General features: G+C 45.1%; 2 protein-coding genes across 4 annotated transcripts; both read left to right on the plus strand.

Moving 5' to 3' along the window:
• Nucleotides 1-1,261: 1,261 nt before the first annotated feature.
• Nucleotides 1,262-3,378, plus strand: LOC133892825 (lecithin-cholesterol acyltransferase-like 1). Its single transcript, XM_062333829.1, has 2 exons — nt 1,262-1,804; nt 2,284-3,378. The coding sequence occupies exons 1-2, from the start codon at nt 1,374-1,376 to the stop codon at nt 3,176-3,178; spliced, it is 1,326 nt and encodes a 441-aa protein (XP_062189813.1). The 5' UTR covers nt 1,262-1,373; the 3' UTR covers nt 3,179-3,378.
• Nucleotides 3,379-11,820: 8,442 nt separating this feature from the next.
• On the plus strand, nt 11,821-13,920 carry LOC133892915 (thylakoid lumenal 15 kDa protein 1, chloroplastic). 3 transcript variants are annotated; one of them, XM_062333994.1, is made up of 7 exons: nt 11,841-12,122; nt 12,225-12,320; nt 12,498-12,570; nt 12,686-12,747; nt 13,126-13,207; nt 13,510-13,570; nt 13,649-13,920. In XM_062333994.1, exons 1-7 carry the CDS (start codon nt 11,952-11,954, stop codon nt 13,698-13,700), a joined length of 597 nt encoding a protein of 198 aa, XP_062189978.1. In that variant the 5' UTR covers nt 11,841-11,951; the 3' UTR covers nt 13,701-13,920. The 3 variants fall into 3 exon arrangements, with proteins under 3 accessions (XP_062190033.1, XP_062189920.1, XP_062189978.1); XM_062333936.1 differs by having other exon boundaries at nt 11,834-12,320; XM_062334049.1 differs by lacking the exon at nt 13,126-13,207 and having other exon boundaries at nt 11,821-12,320.
• Nucleotides 13,921-14,331: the final 411 nt, after the last annotated feature.

Here is a 14,331-nt window from a genome sequence, read left to right on the forward strand (position 1 = left end):
AGTGATGATTATTGATAATTTAAGTTATGATTAACTAGAGTTAGTAATGATAGTACTAATTAGTATAGTGTTGAAAATAACAAATATAAAAATTATTATCTCTATAGAATAATTATGTTATATATGAATATAATACATAGTTTTTAAGCAACTAAAAATATTATCTTATCATTCACTATATCCAACCAAATATATTCTCGTACCATTTCATATATTTAACTAAATAACCTACTTATACTATCCCATTTATGATCATTCTATCTATAATCTAGAATGATCTTAGCCTATTCAACTTCAATGAACCAACTAAACACACCATAAGCCTCCACCCATTCGAATCCGGCCATGCCGAAGCCGGATCCAATGGTGATTGCGAGGCGAAGCGTCGATCGCATGAGGAGCACAAGGGACGAGGGCGGCCGTGCAAAACTCTCTTCCTGGCGGGCAGCAGGGAGGGTCATGCGGCATCGCCGAGACTCGTTATCGCTGGTCCTCTGTCTCCCCGGTCCGCGCCGATCTCTCCGATGTGTGCGTGTTTTCTAGTTGATTTATTTATTGTTTTTGCTCGTTAGAAAGCTGCACGTGTGTGTTGTTTGACGGATCTGCTCCTTCTGATTTCTTTTTCTAAAACACAGCTACTGTTTATAGACATACTTGTATCACGACCATGCATTTATAAAACGTCTAATAAAAACTAGAAATATAGAGTTTAATGATTAATGAAGTTATTATAAACACCTCACTAGTATCAAGTACATTGTCTGTTACATACTTAGCTCTCCTGCTTCCTGCTTTCTTGGATGAATGGACGGACGGATGGGTCTGCTTGGATGAATTCGTCAACCTTCTCTAACCGGAGCATGAATCCTAACCTCCTGTCAGTCTTTGGACTTTAGAGGTAGCAGCGTCACCTACAAACACACTAACATTAGGGAAGGAAATTTTAAGAAGTCCTCGTACGAAAGATTTTTACGAGATTTTGATTCATGTTATTTCACTTTTAATCTAATAGTTGGCGCTGTAAAAACAAAGAGCAGAAAACACGTGTCATGAACAGAGTCTTTTAAAAATCAGATGTTATAAAATTTCCTTACCTAACATAGCACTAGCGACGATCATACGTGCGTAACGAAGTACGTAATACCCGTAGATTTTAGTGGCTGGAGGAAGAGATAGAAAAAGAAGGGAAAAAGACAACAAAAGAGGGACGGAAAAGGAAGGAACAAGCTGAAGAGACAGGTAAGAAAGGACGGTACGAAAAAGGAAGGAAGAAACCGAAACGTTTTTCACGTACGTTTCTTCGACACCTTGTGAAAGGTAACCGAGTGAGGCCGCTAGCTGCACAGCGAGCCACAGGAAGAAGACCAGAGCCCATGGCGTGTACTCCTACTCCACTCGTGCGACTTCTGCCTCTGCTCCTCCTCCTCCTGCTCCCCTCTCCTGTCCGGGAGTACCTCTCGGCCGCGAGCAACCGCCGGCCAAAGGACGATGTTGCCGCCGCCGCCGCCGCCCTCCATCCGATCGTTCTGGTGCCTGGGGTGAGCTGCAGCGAGCTGGAGGCGCGGCTCACCGAGGCCTACAGACCGTCGGTGCCGCGCTGCGGCGCGATGAAGGGGAAGGGGTGGTTTGGGCTGTGGGCGAACTGCTCAGACCTGCCCGCGCACGACTATGTGCGGTGCTTCCAGGAGCAGATGAGCCTCGTCTACGACCCCGACGCCAACGACTACCGGAACCTGCCCGGCGTCGAGACGCGCGTGCCCAACTTTGGCTCCACGACAGGATTCCAGAGGAACCCAGTTCACACGTATGTACGGTATTCCTCAAACCCGTAGTTAGCTAGAGATCTAAACAATTTAACATGATATGTATATATATCTCAATCGCCGAGTTAAGGTTGCTGAGTTAACCATGAGAGAGAGAAAGCGCAGGACGTCGGGATCCGGAGGAAGAAGAAAGCACCACGATCATCCATGGAAATCCGACAGTCCACGTGCATCGACTTATTAAAGTTTTGTTTTTAGCTAACCGAAATATAGCAGCTTCTTTTTTTTTTACTCTCATGTGTACATATTCCCAATCTAATAGGTATTTAAATATATATATATCTCTTAAAAAGTAGTATATACATCTCAGAAAAAATATATACTTTACTTATAAAAAATTATACATATCTCAAAAAATAATACATACAAAAACAATAGATACATATAAAAATCAGTATATATTCACCATTTTATTGCTAACCATGTGCTCATGCGTGCCCGAATGATTCGATCTTCAAAGAGACTGGTGCCTTGAGATCCTCAGGCATGAACTGGAGAGAATCGGGTACCGTGACGGCGACACCCTGTTCGGAGCCCCTTACGACCTTCGTCACGCTCCTCCGGTGCCTGGCCAGCCATCTCAAGTCTACTCCCGCTACTTCCGGCAGCTGATGGCGCTCGTCGAGAACGCGAGCAAGAAGCGACGGCAGCACAACAAGAAGGTCATCCTCTTTGGGCACAGCTTCGGAGGGATGGTCGCGCTCGAGTTCGTGCGAGGCACTCCAATGGCGTGGCGAGACAAGTACATCAAACACCTCGTCCTCGTCGCACCTATCCCCGCAGCAGGGTTTGTGCAGCCAGTGGAATATTTCATCTCCGGGACAGACATGCTCTACGTCCCAACAGCTACCCCATTGTCCATGAGGCCGATGTGGAGGAGCTTTGAATCTGCCATCGCGAATTTCCCGTCCCCGGCGGTGTTCGGGCGCAGGCCAATCGTGATCACCAAGCAAAGGAACTACTCGGCGCACGACATGGAAGACCTCCTCGCCGCCGTCGGCTTCGCCCGCGGCGTGGAGCCTTTCAAGAAACGAGAGCTCCCGAGGATGCGCTACTTCCAGGCGCCCATGGTGCCCACGACATGCATCAACGGAGTGGGCAGCGAAACGGCGGAGCAGCTGGTCTACTGGGAGAGTGACTTCGACGGGCCGCCAGAGGTGGTGTACGGCGATGGAGATAACAGCATCAATTTGATCAGCATGCTGGCGTTCGACGAGGAAATGCGTCAGCAGCCGGGACAGAAACGGCAATTCAAGTCGATCAAGCTTCATGGGGCTCAGCACGGCTCGATTGTTACAGATGAATGGGCGCTAAAGCGGGTCGTCCAAGAAATTCTTGAAGCCAATCAGATTTAATTTCTTGCTAGACTCAAGCGATTTTAACTACTATCTTCAATAATGATTGTGTGGAATAATTTCGGTGAATAATTCACCGACCTGCATGTACTCATTGGAGGTATGTAAAATGGATATATATGTTTAGAGTGTTGAGGTATGAAAGTATATATGTAAAATCAATATGGACATACTGTCCAAATGCTATTGAAGTTGCGGTATACAGGTATGTACTCTCCGACGAACAATGCTCCCTTCACAGAGAGGGAGGAAGGGAGGCGAGAGGGGCCCTCGTCGACTGCTCGGCCGTCGGGCCCGAGAACGCACGAGGGAGGAGAACGACCCGAGGAAAAGGAATAGCGATATGATGCCGCTCTTGTCTGTGGGCTCTACGTGGCAACATCGTTCTTAATTGATACCACGATACTTAATTCATTAATTTAGATTTTTTTAGAGCTTTAACTCCAATATTTATATAAAATTTAAGAGAGACGACCGACATGAGAGCGAAGATAAAAAAAAAATAGGACGGGGAATAGGGGAGGAGAACGACCAGAGGAATTGGAGTAGCGATGCCACTCTCGTCTGTGGGCCCGATGTGGCAACATCGTTTTTAATTGACAACACGGTGTTTAATTCACTGATTTAGATTGGGATGTACAGCTATAGAGAAAGGGAGAATTTTTTTTAATATTACATTTTTATGGATATTACGGAAATAATACCGAAAATGAGAAAATTACAAAAATAATACATATTCGCCCAACAGTTTGTCGAAAACATGTTTTAGCCCTACCGTACGACGAAAATACTATTTTCGCCAAACCGTATGACGAAAATAGATGACGTGGCACCAGCGGCAAGTTAGGGGTGCCCGACTGCAGCATCGAGGCAATTTTCGCCAAACAGTTTGGTGAAAATTAATTGTTGCCAAACCGTAGAGTGAAAATTAAATTTCGTCAAATCGTCGAACGAAAAAATCATATGAGGTTAGTGGGCCATATCTCCTGGCCCGGGAGCTCAGTGTGAATCATATCTCCCGCATCCGCCTTCTAAGTAGGTTTTGGTTTATTGATGATAAAACGATTAAGGGACTAATGAGTTTATTTAAGCTATGAATATGATTTAGTTTCATTGGTGAAGTTATATGGCGTTGGCGTCCTAAAAAAAAGAGAAGCAGTTTGTAATACTCAATAGGATTTAATTTGGTTTTATCTTTGAAATTGAGTTTAGAAAAGCCGTACTATCAAGAGGGATACAATTGATAGTTTTGATGGTGTCTCAGTGCTTAAAGTAACCTCTTAGAACCAAATGTTTTGAGTATTCGGTGTTCTGAGTCCGGAGTCTCCGGTGTACACCGGATACTCTGGTACTTAGTGTTTTAGGCCAGAGTCTCCTAGCGAGACTCCGCTAGAGAGTCTCGGTTCCGATTTAATTTTAAAATGTCCGGAGTCTCCGGTGTTCACCAGATACTCCGGTAGTTAGTGTTTTCGGCCGAAGTCTCCGAGTGAGACTCCGCCAGAGAGTCTTGGTTCAAATTTATTTTTAAAAATATCGGAGTCTCCGGGGTTCACCGGATACTCTGGTATCTAGAGAGGCCGGAGAGTCTAACAAGTCTCCAGGTCTTTTCTGTGTGGCATCTAAGTGCCACCCGGAGTCTCCGGTGTACACCGGATACTCCGGGTCAGTTCAACAGAACTGTAATGGCTAGTTCTGACATTGTTCTGAGCCTGTTTTGAAATAATGGTCGGAGTCTCTGGTGTTTACTAGATACTCCGGGTTAGGTCAACCAGAACAGTAATGGCTAGTTTTTTACGGATAGCTATAAATACCTCCCCACCTCTTTGCATTAAAGGATTGCTGTTGCTGCTGAGCTACTCTTTGACAAAGCCTCCCAAAGCATTCAAGAGCCCCTCCAAACCTCTCTAGTGCTTAGATTGTTACAAGAATTGAGATGTAGGGTTTGGAAGTATGATTTGAGTTGTGGAACAAAAATTCAATCTTTGAGCATTAAGTTCGTCGTCAAGCGTTCACTTGTGATCTTTTTCTCTTGGAGCCTCGTGATCCTAGACGGCAAGGTGTTACCCGTAGAGCACCTAAGGATTATAGAGTGCCACGAGAAGTTTGTAATCGCTCGTTGACTTGAGTAAGAAAACCTAGCTTGATCTTTGTGGTCGCTAGGAGAGGATAGGGTTGAAAAAAACATAGCTCTTTGTGAGCTCCTCAACAGAGACTTAGCCGCTTCTTAGTGAGGTGACCGAACTTTGGGATAAATCCTTTGTCTCCTTAATTTTCGTGCAAGTTTTACTAGTTCTTGTAGTTTTGAGGATTTTCCTAAATCCTATTATTTGTGAGTGTTTTACTGCAGGGTATTGTTGATAAAGTCATTTTACATCTACTAGAACCTGTGTGTCGGTATATCAGGAATCGGGGGTCCCTGAGTCCCGAGGCCAGGCCAGCCGTCCGCCACGTGTCACCATCCTGCGAGGTCCCTCCTGCGGGATGAGGAAAATCTAAGTTCCGGGAGAAGGTGCTCGGGGCCACAGCCTCTGGTCCCCGAGCACCCCAGTTCCTCGATGACCCGCAGAGTCCAAGTACCGAGAAGAAAGTGCTCGGGGAGGTGCCCGCTCGCCCCCGAGTACCCTAGTCCCCCGATGGGCAGAAGAGCTAAGTACTGGGAGAGAGTGCTCGGGGCTGCACGTGGCAGCCCCCGAGCGCTCGGTTCCCCGAAGGTTCTACAGAAGTGCTCGGGAGAGAGTGCTCGGGGCTGCACGTGGCAGCCCCTGAGCGCTCGGTTCCCCGAAGGTTCTACAGAAGTGCTCGGGAGAGAGTGCTCGGGGCTGCACGTGGCAGCCCTTGAGCACTCGGTTCCCCGAAGGTTCGCGCGAGAGCACCCGATGCCCCGACGACCCAAAAGGGCCCGCCGACGAGGTGTCAACCAGTCAGAGGTCCAAGGCCGCATTTAATGGGCATGCGCGGCCTGACATCCTGACATCCCCAACTGCTCCCGCCGCAGTGTCAGTCCCTGCCATGCTTTGGCAGAGGGGCGTGGGGCCATTAATTGCACGGATCCCGTCCCGTATCATCCGGTGTATCTCGGGATAACTTTGCCAGGATCAAAGCGTTCCGCCTGCCACCCTGCCCTGGCAAAGGAACAAGACAGGGTGGGCACGTCGGGTGCCTCTGTGGCTGCCCGGTGGGCCCTCTCAACGGCGCCCGGCGCCAGGGCGTCCACAGTGACGGGTGGTCGGACGCGCGCCGCGTTTTTCCACCGCCCCTGTCACTTCGCCCAGAGAAAATGATGACGCATTTCTCAGTCGTGGCGTCTTGGAACATGTGCCCCTTCTTTCCCGTTTGGGGTATGTCGTGGCCGGCGAGTGCATAAAAGGATGGGCGTACACACCAAAAAGAAGACATCGACAAGGTAGATGGAGACGATCGAACACACCGAAAAAATCCTAAGGTAGATCGAGAAGATCAGAGGTGGGAAGATAGACGAAGAACACCGCAAGCAAGCTTGAGCAGAGCTAGAGCAAGGGAGCCTCAAGCTCTCAGTTAGACAATATATTCCTTGTAACCAAACATATCCTTGAGGGATCCCCCTCAGGGAAGGATATTGCATCCACACAGGAGTAGGGTATTACGCCCCCGTGCGGCCCGAACCTGTCTAAACTCCGGTGCATTTATTTCTCTTTGCACTAGGTCGATCATCCCCCACCACCGGCCGTTGCATTTATTTCCACTTACATTTATTTCTCCGACGAACTCATTCAGGATCATCCCTCGGCCGAATCTCTAAAAAGGGGTCTCTCGGGATCCCTACGACAGGAGTTCACCCTCCGACACTGTGGTAACACTTAGACTTTAGTAGACTTGCTTAGATTCATTTTGATTTCGATAGTAGTTGTAAAGTATAAGTAGCATAGAACCCGGTACAGATGTTATATACACTGATGAGCATTACATGTGACAGAGACTACAATAGTTGTTGTATTGATAGCCTTACTTGCCTAATGAAGTCTATCGAGACAGAGGAAAACCTAGCATTGGAATCAAATAAAACATGTGCATCAAAGGAGTCCACAGGTAAGACATATGTCACCACGTCATTGCGACCTCCAGTTTGAGCGGTGAGCAAAATATATAACCCAGAAGGTGTCTGAGATGAAGAGGTCCCTGTAGTGCAGAAGGTGTCTGAGATGAAGAGGTCCCTGTAGTGTGGGATGAAGATGCCCCAACCACCGGCGATGTCAGTGTAGAAGTTCCCTGAGGAATCGCAGACTGAGGTGACCAGTAAGGCCCAGTGGGAACTGTAGAAGGAAGCAAGTACTGTGTTGGTGGATCCATCGGGCCAAAAATGGTTGTAGGAGTAGGAGTGGCAGCCAATACATGTGTCAAACCTTTAGCTGAAGGAGGAACTTCAGAGGGAGAAGATATTGGTTCTCACCTAATATGATTGTTCGGGTTGTTGCGGCACACCACGTCCTTGTGGCCTAGACAAGCACACATTGAATAGTTCCCCTTTCAAGAACATTCATTCTACATATGTGAATCACCACACTTGAAGAACACCAGTCCAAAACCAAGTTTAACCACTGTACAAAATTGGGTACTGGTGCCTGAAGGGCGTATTTGAGAGGGTCCACCAAGGTATGGTTGACGATGTTGTTGTCCCTTGTACTTCTTATAGATAGGACCACCAAAATGACCTTTCTTCTCATCTTGTCCTTTATGCTGATCTACTCCGGATATCTTGCAAATATTATCAGTATAAGATTGCTACAATTCAACTCCAGAAGCTTGTTCCATTGTAGTGCGAAAATCTGTAACAACAAAAGGACCAAACACATGATGGATAAAAGGCCTCAAACCCTGTCTAAAGCATCTGGCCTTCTCTGCATCATCGTGGGCCACATGAGGTACAAAGTGCACAATTTGATTAAAGCCCACTTCATACTCTGCCACTAATTTTTGGCCTTGTGTATAGTTGTTTGTGTCAATTTGCATTTTATCTAGGAAAGTAGCTGGATAAAATCTCCTATCAAATTATCAAACAGTCCTAGCTTATTGTCACCTCTCCACCAGATCTGGGCTTCTCCCTTCATCAACTGTATCACATATCTGATCTTGTCTCGAGGCAACACATCAAATGCATCCAGCTGCATTTCTATATATGCAAGCCAATCTGCAGCCTGAATTGGAGTCCCTAATCCATTAAAGGAGTCCAATTTCATACTAACGCATTCATGAAGCATTACCCCACTAGTATCATACTCTTCATGTGTTTGACATGCCACAACTCTAGCAGCAGCAGGTGCAGGCGCCAAGTCAGTACTCACAACAAGAATAAGTGGAACAGCCTGCCTCAATACTCTTAACTCTTCTTGCATCTCTCTTATAGTGGTCATTAACTCCATTTGGCTTATACTTTCTAGTTAAGAGGGTTCAACCTCAGCCTCCGATGACTGCACATCACCATGACCTAGGACAGTTGTACGACTACAACCTACCCCATTGCATCGATCTCGCATCTTTGGCGGCATAGCTACATACACCATGATGTATATAAGTAAACATGCACCAATTTGCAAATATACTTCAAACAAATGAACTAAAGGGATATAGCGGAACAAGACATATGCAAAGATATGCAACTCTTTCCCAACCTATATGTGCAAGTGTGTCAATTTATTAACTTCTTACTCTAGGACCTAAAACCTAGGCTTTGATAACAAAATTGTAACGCCCTACTTTATGACTAAAAATAAAACAACTAAAAATTCAAAATTTTGGCATAGCTTCCACTAAAAGTGCAGTAAAACCGACAAAATAATCACATACAAGGTATATATATAATATAAATGACGTATAAAATATTTCACGATGCAATCAAAACATACACCTTTCTACAGCATATACAAGTTCATTTCTTCAGGCGCAAAAATTATTACAGCGCGAACGACATAATGCCAAAAACATAGTTTTCAAACAGAACTTTAGATTATCAATATTGTGACAAGGTAGTGTGTGTATCTATCAAGTCTCATGCTCAAAATGCACGTCAACAACCTAAACGTACATAAAAAAGAGTTAATGGGGGTGTGACAAGCTCAGCAAGTAACAGCTATGAATATAAACATATCTCACTTAGTCAAAGAGCATTTCAGAAAACAACCATTTTTCTCATAATAAAAAGCCAAAACATATGAGTTTTAATAGAACAATCTTGATTCACTCATCAACAGAACAACAACAACAACAATCTCCAATAAAGTCTCCTATAAATCATGGCACTAAACCCTTCATGATTTTGTATTCTTCAAATATTATAATAAATGTATGAATGCTATGATGCGACTCTATTTGAGAGTTTTGTGCTAGGCGATACCAACCTCTCATGCAACTTCATGTACTGGTACGAGTCACACACGATGGCAGTGACTGGCCTTTATCACCATATGAAGTGTATAAATGCAAATGTATGCATGTGAATTGACATCATTTCTTATATTTTTCTTTTGATGACTCATAATAAATAACACTACAACTGATTCATGACGCTAACGACATAATGCAAATCAATAAGATTGGTATGAATTTAATTGATCAAATGCAACATTATCCATGATTTGAATGAATTAGCAAATGCCATATAATTCACTTTTATTTGCAAAAGAAGTAAGACATAAATATAAACATAGCACTGAATGTTACTCCACGTTACTTGTCTTTTATTGAAGGCGGCGAAAAAACCTTGCTTAGATACGCTCAGAAGTACTACCACCTACACAAGTACATTTTTAGCACTAAAATATATCAAAACACATGTAGTATGAAAGCGTTCTTCTTACGTCTGAAAACACCGCATATACCTCTATATTTCAGAATATGCCGAACAGAATCTCATAAATGTGACATCTCCACTTCTAGGTCGAATTAGGGTTCTCTTACTAATCAGAACTTGCTTAATTAAAAGGAATGGATATTTCAATTTGAATGTCACATCTTTTCCTCAACAATGATTATTATAAGCAAATCGGATTACTGATCACATGATCGATGGGAATTGATTGATGGGTTTCAATCGTGGACGTCTAGGAATTACTTAGGAGATTGATCGGTTTCAATCGTGAACATCTGAGAATTACTTAGGAATCACCTTCAAAGGATTGACGAGGTATCCAACCAAATTAAAAAAATTCTATTTTTTTCTCGTTTTCTTTTCTTTCCTTTCCTTTCTTTTCTTTTCTTTTCTTTCATGGTTCTTGCCTCTCTCGGCTCTTCTCTTGGCTAGCGAAGAGAGGGAGCACGACGACAGGCGGCAGCGCACGATAGACGACGGAGGCCAAAGACGACCAGTTGGTGGCACCGCGCGGCCGAGAGCGATGGCGCGCGGCGCAGGCGGAGCGATGGCGAGCGCGACGCAATGCGACGCGACGGCGTAGGAGGGTGGCGACGCAAAGGTGGCTCGCAGGAGCAGTGCGACGGCGATGGGCGATGGTGCGCGGCGGCAACGTGGCGCAGCGTGGCGGTGTAGGCGGCTGCAGGCGGCGCGGTGGGAAGCGGCAGTGCGGTGAGTGCAGTACGACGGCGTACGTGGCCAAGGGCGGGCAGCAGCGACAACAAGCTAGCGGGGGCGCACTGCGGCAGGGAGGCAGCAAATTGGGAGAGATCAGCAGTGGCCAGCTCGGGAGGTATCCGAATTGGTTTTTTAATAACAAAATGAGTTTATCTGGACAAGATCTACACGACTACTGTCTTCGATCGTTTATTTGAGCAACAAATTAAAAGGTCAACATTTCCTTTTTCCTTTCTTTGAATATTCGGTATTGCACAACATCACTACTAGAGATATAATTGCCGGTTCGTATCTCAAACCGATAGTGATAGTAGCGACACCACTATCATTTTATGGCTCAAACCGGCAGTAATACTAGACTATCACTGATGGTTTTATAATCGGTAGTGACACTCTCAAACTATTATTGGGGGTTCTGAACTGGCACCGATGATAGTTTCTACAGTAAATTGATAGATTTGCTCTTTTTCTTCCAAGCTGTTGTTAAGAAAGTATTCTCTGCGGGTTTGATAGCTCACACGTGATGGCAAATTTTTTCTTCACTCACCATGTTTTGATTTTCTAGGAACAACAAAGTGTACTAAAGAACAAGCTTAAAAAATATTTGCATGAAATAAAAAATGAGAAACATTTTTTATCTGTTAATGTTCCATACACCAATTGTGCAATGTCCGTATTCCGTACACAACAATTGGACATTGTTATAATTGGTTTTATTTGCATTGCTCTAAATGTTGTTAAAATCACGGTCTTAGTCGTGGGGTCATACGATCCCACTGACACCAATACGGCTTAAATCATATCGAATCGTGCTCCTGGTCATAAAATCCTATAGGATCGTTAGTAGAATCGTGTAAGATCGAGGTACAATTGTGGTAGGACGATATGTTGACCTCTGTTTCCAACAAAACAAGATGGAAAAACAAATTCTAGCGAACGAGATCAGGAAGGTGTGTTTGGATAAGGAGAATTGATGGAGAATTGCTTAGCGATTTTTAGGATTCGTTTGGATTTAAAAGGGAATTTTGAACCCAATCCCCATGTGGAACAGACAGAACGAAATGGAAGGAGAAAGACGCGCGTCATTGCCTGACTGGCCAAGCAACACCACGAAACAGATAAGACGGATAAACACACAGCAACGTAGCCGAAGAAGAAGAAGAAAACGAGCAGTTCTGAAACGCCAAGAAACTCCCCCTCACCCTGCTCACGATCATGGCCATCCTCGGCGCTCTCAGGCTCACCCAGTCTCCACCCGCCCTCGCCGGCGCCACGCCACCGGCGACACCGGGGCGCTCCTCCCTGCACTTCCATCTCGCCAATGCCGGCGCCGCCGCGCTCGTCGCTGCCTCGCTCCTCGTCGCCGACCCGGCCCCGGCGTTCATAGTCCGCCGTTTACTCTCTCTCTCTCTGTCTGGTTCGTACTCTCGCAAGATTTTGGGCATGGGGGGTGCTGACGGCGTGGCGTGTGCGCGTGTGTGGCCGCAGGGAGGAGGCCCGTATGGGAAGCAGGTGACGCGGGGGCAGGACCTCACCGGCAAGGACTTCAGCGGCCAGACGCTCATCAAGCAGGACTTCAAGACGGTACTGCAGGATTGCAAATCTGGCCTTGCCTTGTGTTATTTTCTCACACGTTGATAAGATCGCATGCGTTTCCTTGTGAAGAAACGCATGGAAGCTTCGAACTTTCTATGCACAGAAAAACATGCAATTTGTCAGTCTTGTGCATGGTTGGTGATTCTTGACCTCCTCTTGCTGCAGTCTATACTGAGGCAGGTGAACTTCAAAGGCGCGAACCTGCTTGGCGCGAGCTTCTTCGATGCAGACCTCACAAGTTGTGCATTTGCTTGTTATCCCAACCAATACTTTCAGTCATTCTTCCTCATTGGAAAGTTTATGATTTGGTTTTGGTTGTGTGACTTACTCGATATGTTTGCTGATGAATTCAGGTGCTGATCTCTCTGATGCTGATCTTAGAGCCGCCGACTTCTCGCTGGCGAATTTATCCAAGGTACATTGCTCGACTAGCCTTTTGGTTCAGAATAGCAGGCTTGTGCGTATGACTGAATTATGCTGAAAATACCTGACAAGTATCCCATCCTCATCTGACTAGTTGAGTGATAGTTATCGTTACATCAGATATTCGGTTCTGGCCTCACTCTGTACAAACTCCTTTTTTTTCCTTTTTCCTTCGATAACACATACTCCATTTTCTTTTTCTGAAACTACTAGCTAGTTTGTATAGATATCAGCATGGACATTCATTGAAAACTCAGTCATTGTTTCTAGAGCTGATAACTGCTTACCATACAGGATATATAGTTTTCACAGCAATTCTGTGATATGGTTTCACTTGTATTCTATTGCATTATCTAAACAAATATTGCAGGCAAATTTAACGAATGCCAACTTGGAAGGGGCACTAGTCACAGGAAACACTTCTTTCAAAGGCACCAACATAAATGGGGCAGGCAAGTGCTATTTGCGTAGTATCTTTCTGACAGTCATCTCTAGCTGCAATTCAGTCCTGCCCGAACCCATTATCGGATTATTGCCATATGATCAAATATCATTTTCACAATTTCCTAGCGATTTCCCTCCGAAATACAAATTTTCATTTGCCCTTCCAAATCTAAACGGCAAAAGTTGCACAAAAGTTTTTAAAAGGATCAAAGCAGTATCTTGACATAACCAAAGTGCTACTAGCATGTCTTGTTCTGCTCTATTGACATAACCAAACATCCTAGCTTGCCCTACTCATTTCTCCCTGCAGATTTTACTGACGTTCCACTGCGAGACGATCAACGGGAATACCTCTGCAAAATCGCTGATGGGTAAGAAAACGAGCATTACCCCGTTCATGGTACTACTGATGTGCTTAACAGTAATTTTATGAGCTTTTTGTTGACCAGAGTGAACTCAACCACTGGAAACCCCACGAAGGAGACTTTGCTCTGCAGCTGATGGAGAGATGTAGGCTACTAGACCTATGATCCTTATTTTGTCCTTGAATTGTACTGCCGCCATTTTTCTCCTTGTGTGTTGAAGTGGGAGGATTACACAAGTACTCGAAAATGTAAACGAAAACAACGAAACAGAAAATGGGTTTTGCTGTTGACAAGTACTGTTAATCACATGTAGATTAAAGATAATAAATCGAGACAGGAAACGCATTGCTCTTTCATGTCATGTATGCAAGTTTGACTGTTTCGTTGGTTGGTCTTACGAATTGACGCATGTTGCTGATGCCATGCTGCCACAATTGTGTGGATGTATTGAGATGTGCCGTAATCGTCTTATTGTCAGGCCTGTTTGTTTTAGGCGCGGATTTGTAAACTAGATTTTGGATCGATGTGATGTCAGGTAAGTATGTCAACTTGAGCGTCGACTATCCTGACGAAAAAAAACGGCGTTGACTAATGAGGACTGGTAAGAAGCCATGACGAGATTTTACGACGACGGTGACTCCACCCAGCCAACAGCCGCACCGGTCTCGGTTTCCACTTCCTCCTGCGTTGGAGTTCCCGATTCAGACCGAGATGTTTCCTCCTAGGGTTTTAGGTGCGCCTGAAACTACAGTTTTTGGAGTCAGTTT

This window comes from Phragmites australis, chromosome 1 (assembly GCF_958298935.1).
Source record: "Phragmites australis chromosome 1, lpPhrAust1.1, whole genome shotgun sequence".
NCBI classification, from domain to species: Eukaryota; Viridiplantae; Streptophyta; class Magnoliopsida; order Poales; family Poaceae; genus Phragmites; species Phragmites australis.

Coding starts and splice junctions, on each gene's coding strand:
- LOC133892825 (XM_062333829.1), top strand. CDS start 1,374: ATGGCGTGTACTCCTACTCCACTCGTGCGACTTCTGCCTCTGCTCCTC. Junction 1,805..2,283: donor CAGAGGAACCCAGTTCACAC/GTATGTACGGTA, acceptor CGATCTTCAAAG/AGACTGGTGCCTTGAGATCC.
- LOC133892915 (XM_062333936.1), top strand. CDS start 11,952: ATGGCCATCCTCGGCGCTCTCAGGCTCACCCAGTCTCCACCCGCCCTC. Junction 12,748..13,125: donor CGCTGGCGAATTTATCCAAG/GTACATTGCTCG, acceptor CAAATATTGCAG/GCAAATTTAACGAATGCCAA. Junction 13,208..13,509: donor CACCAACATAAATGGGGCAG/GCAAGTGCTATT, acceptor TTCTCCCTGCAG/ATTTTACTGACGTTCCACTG.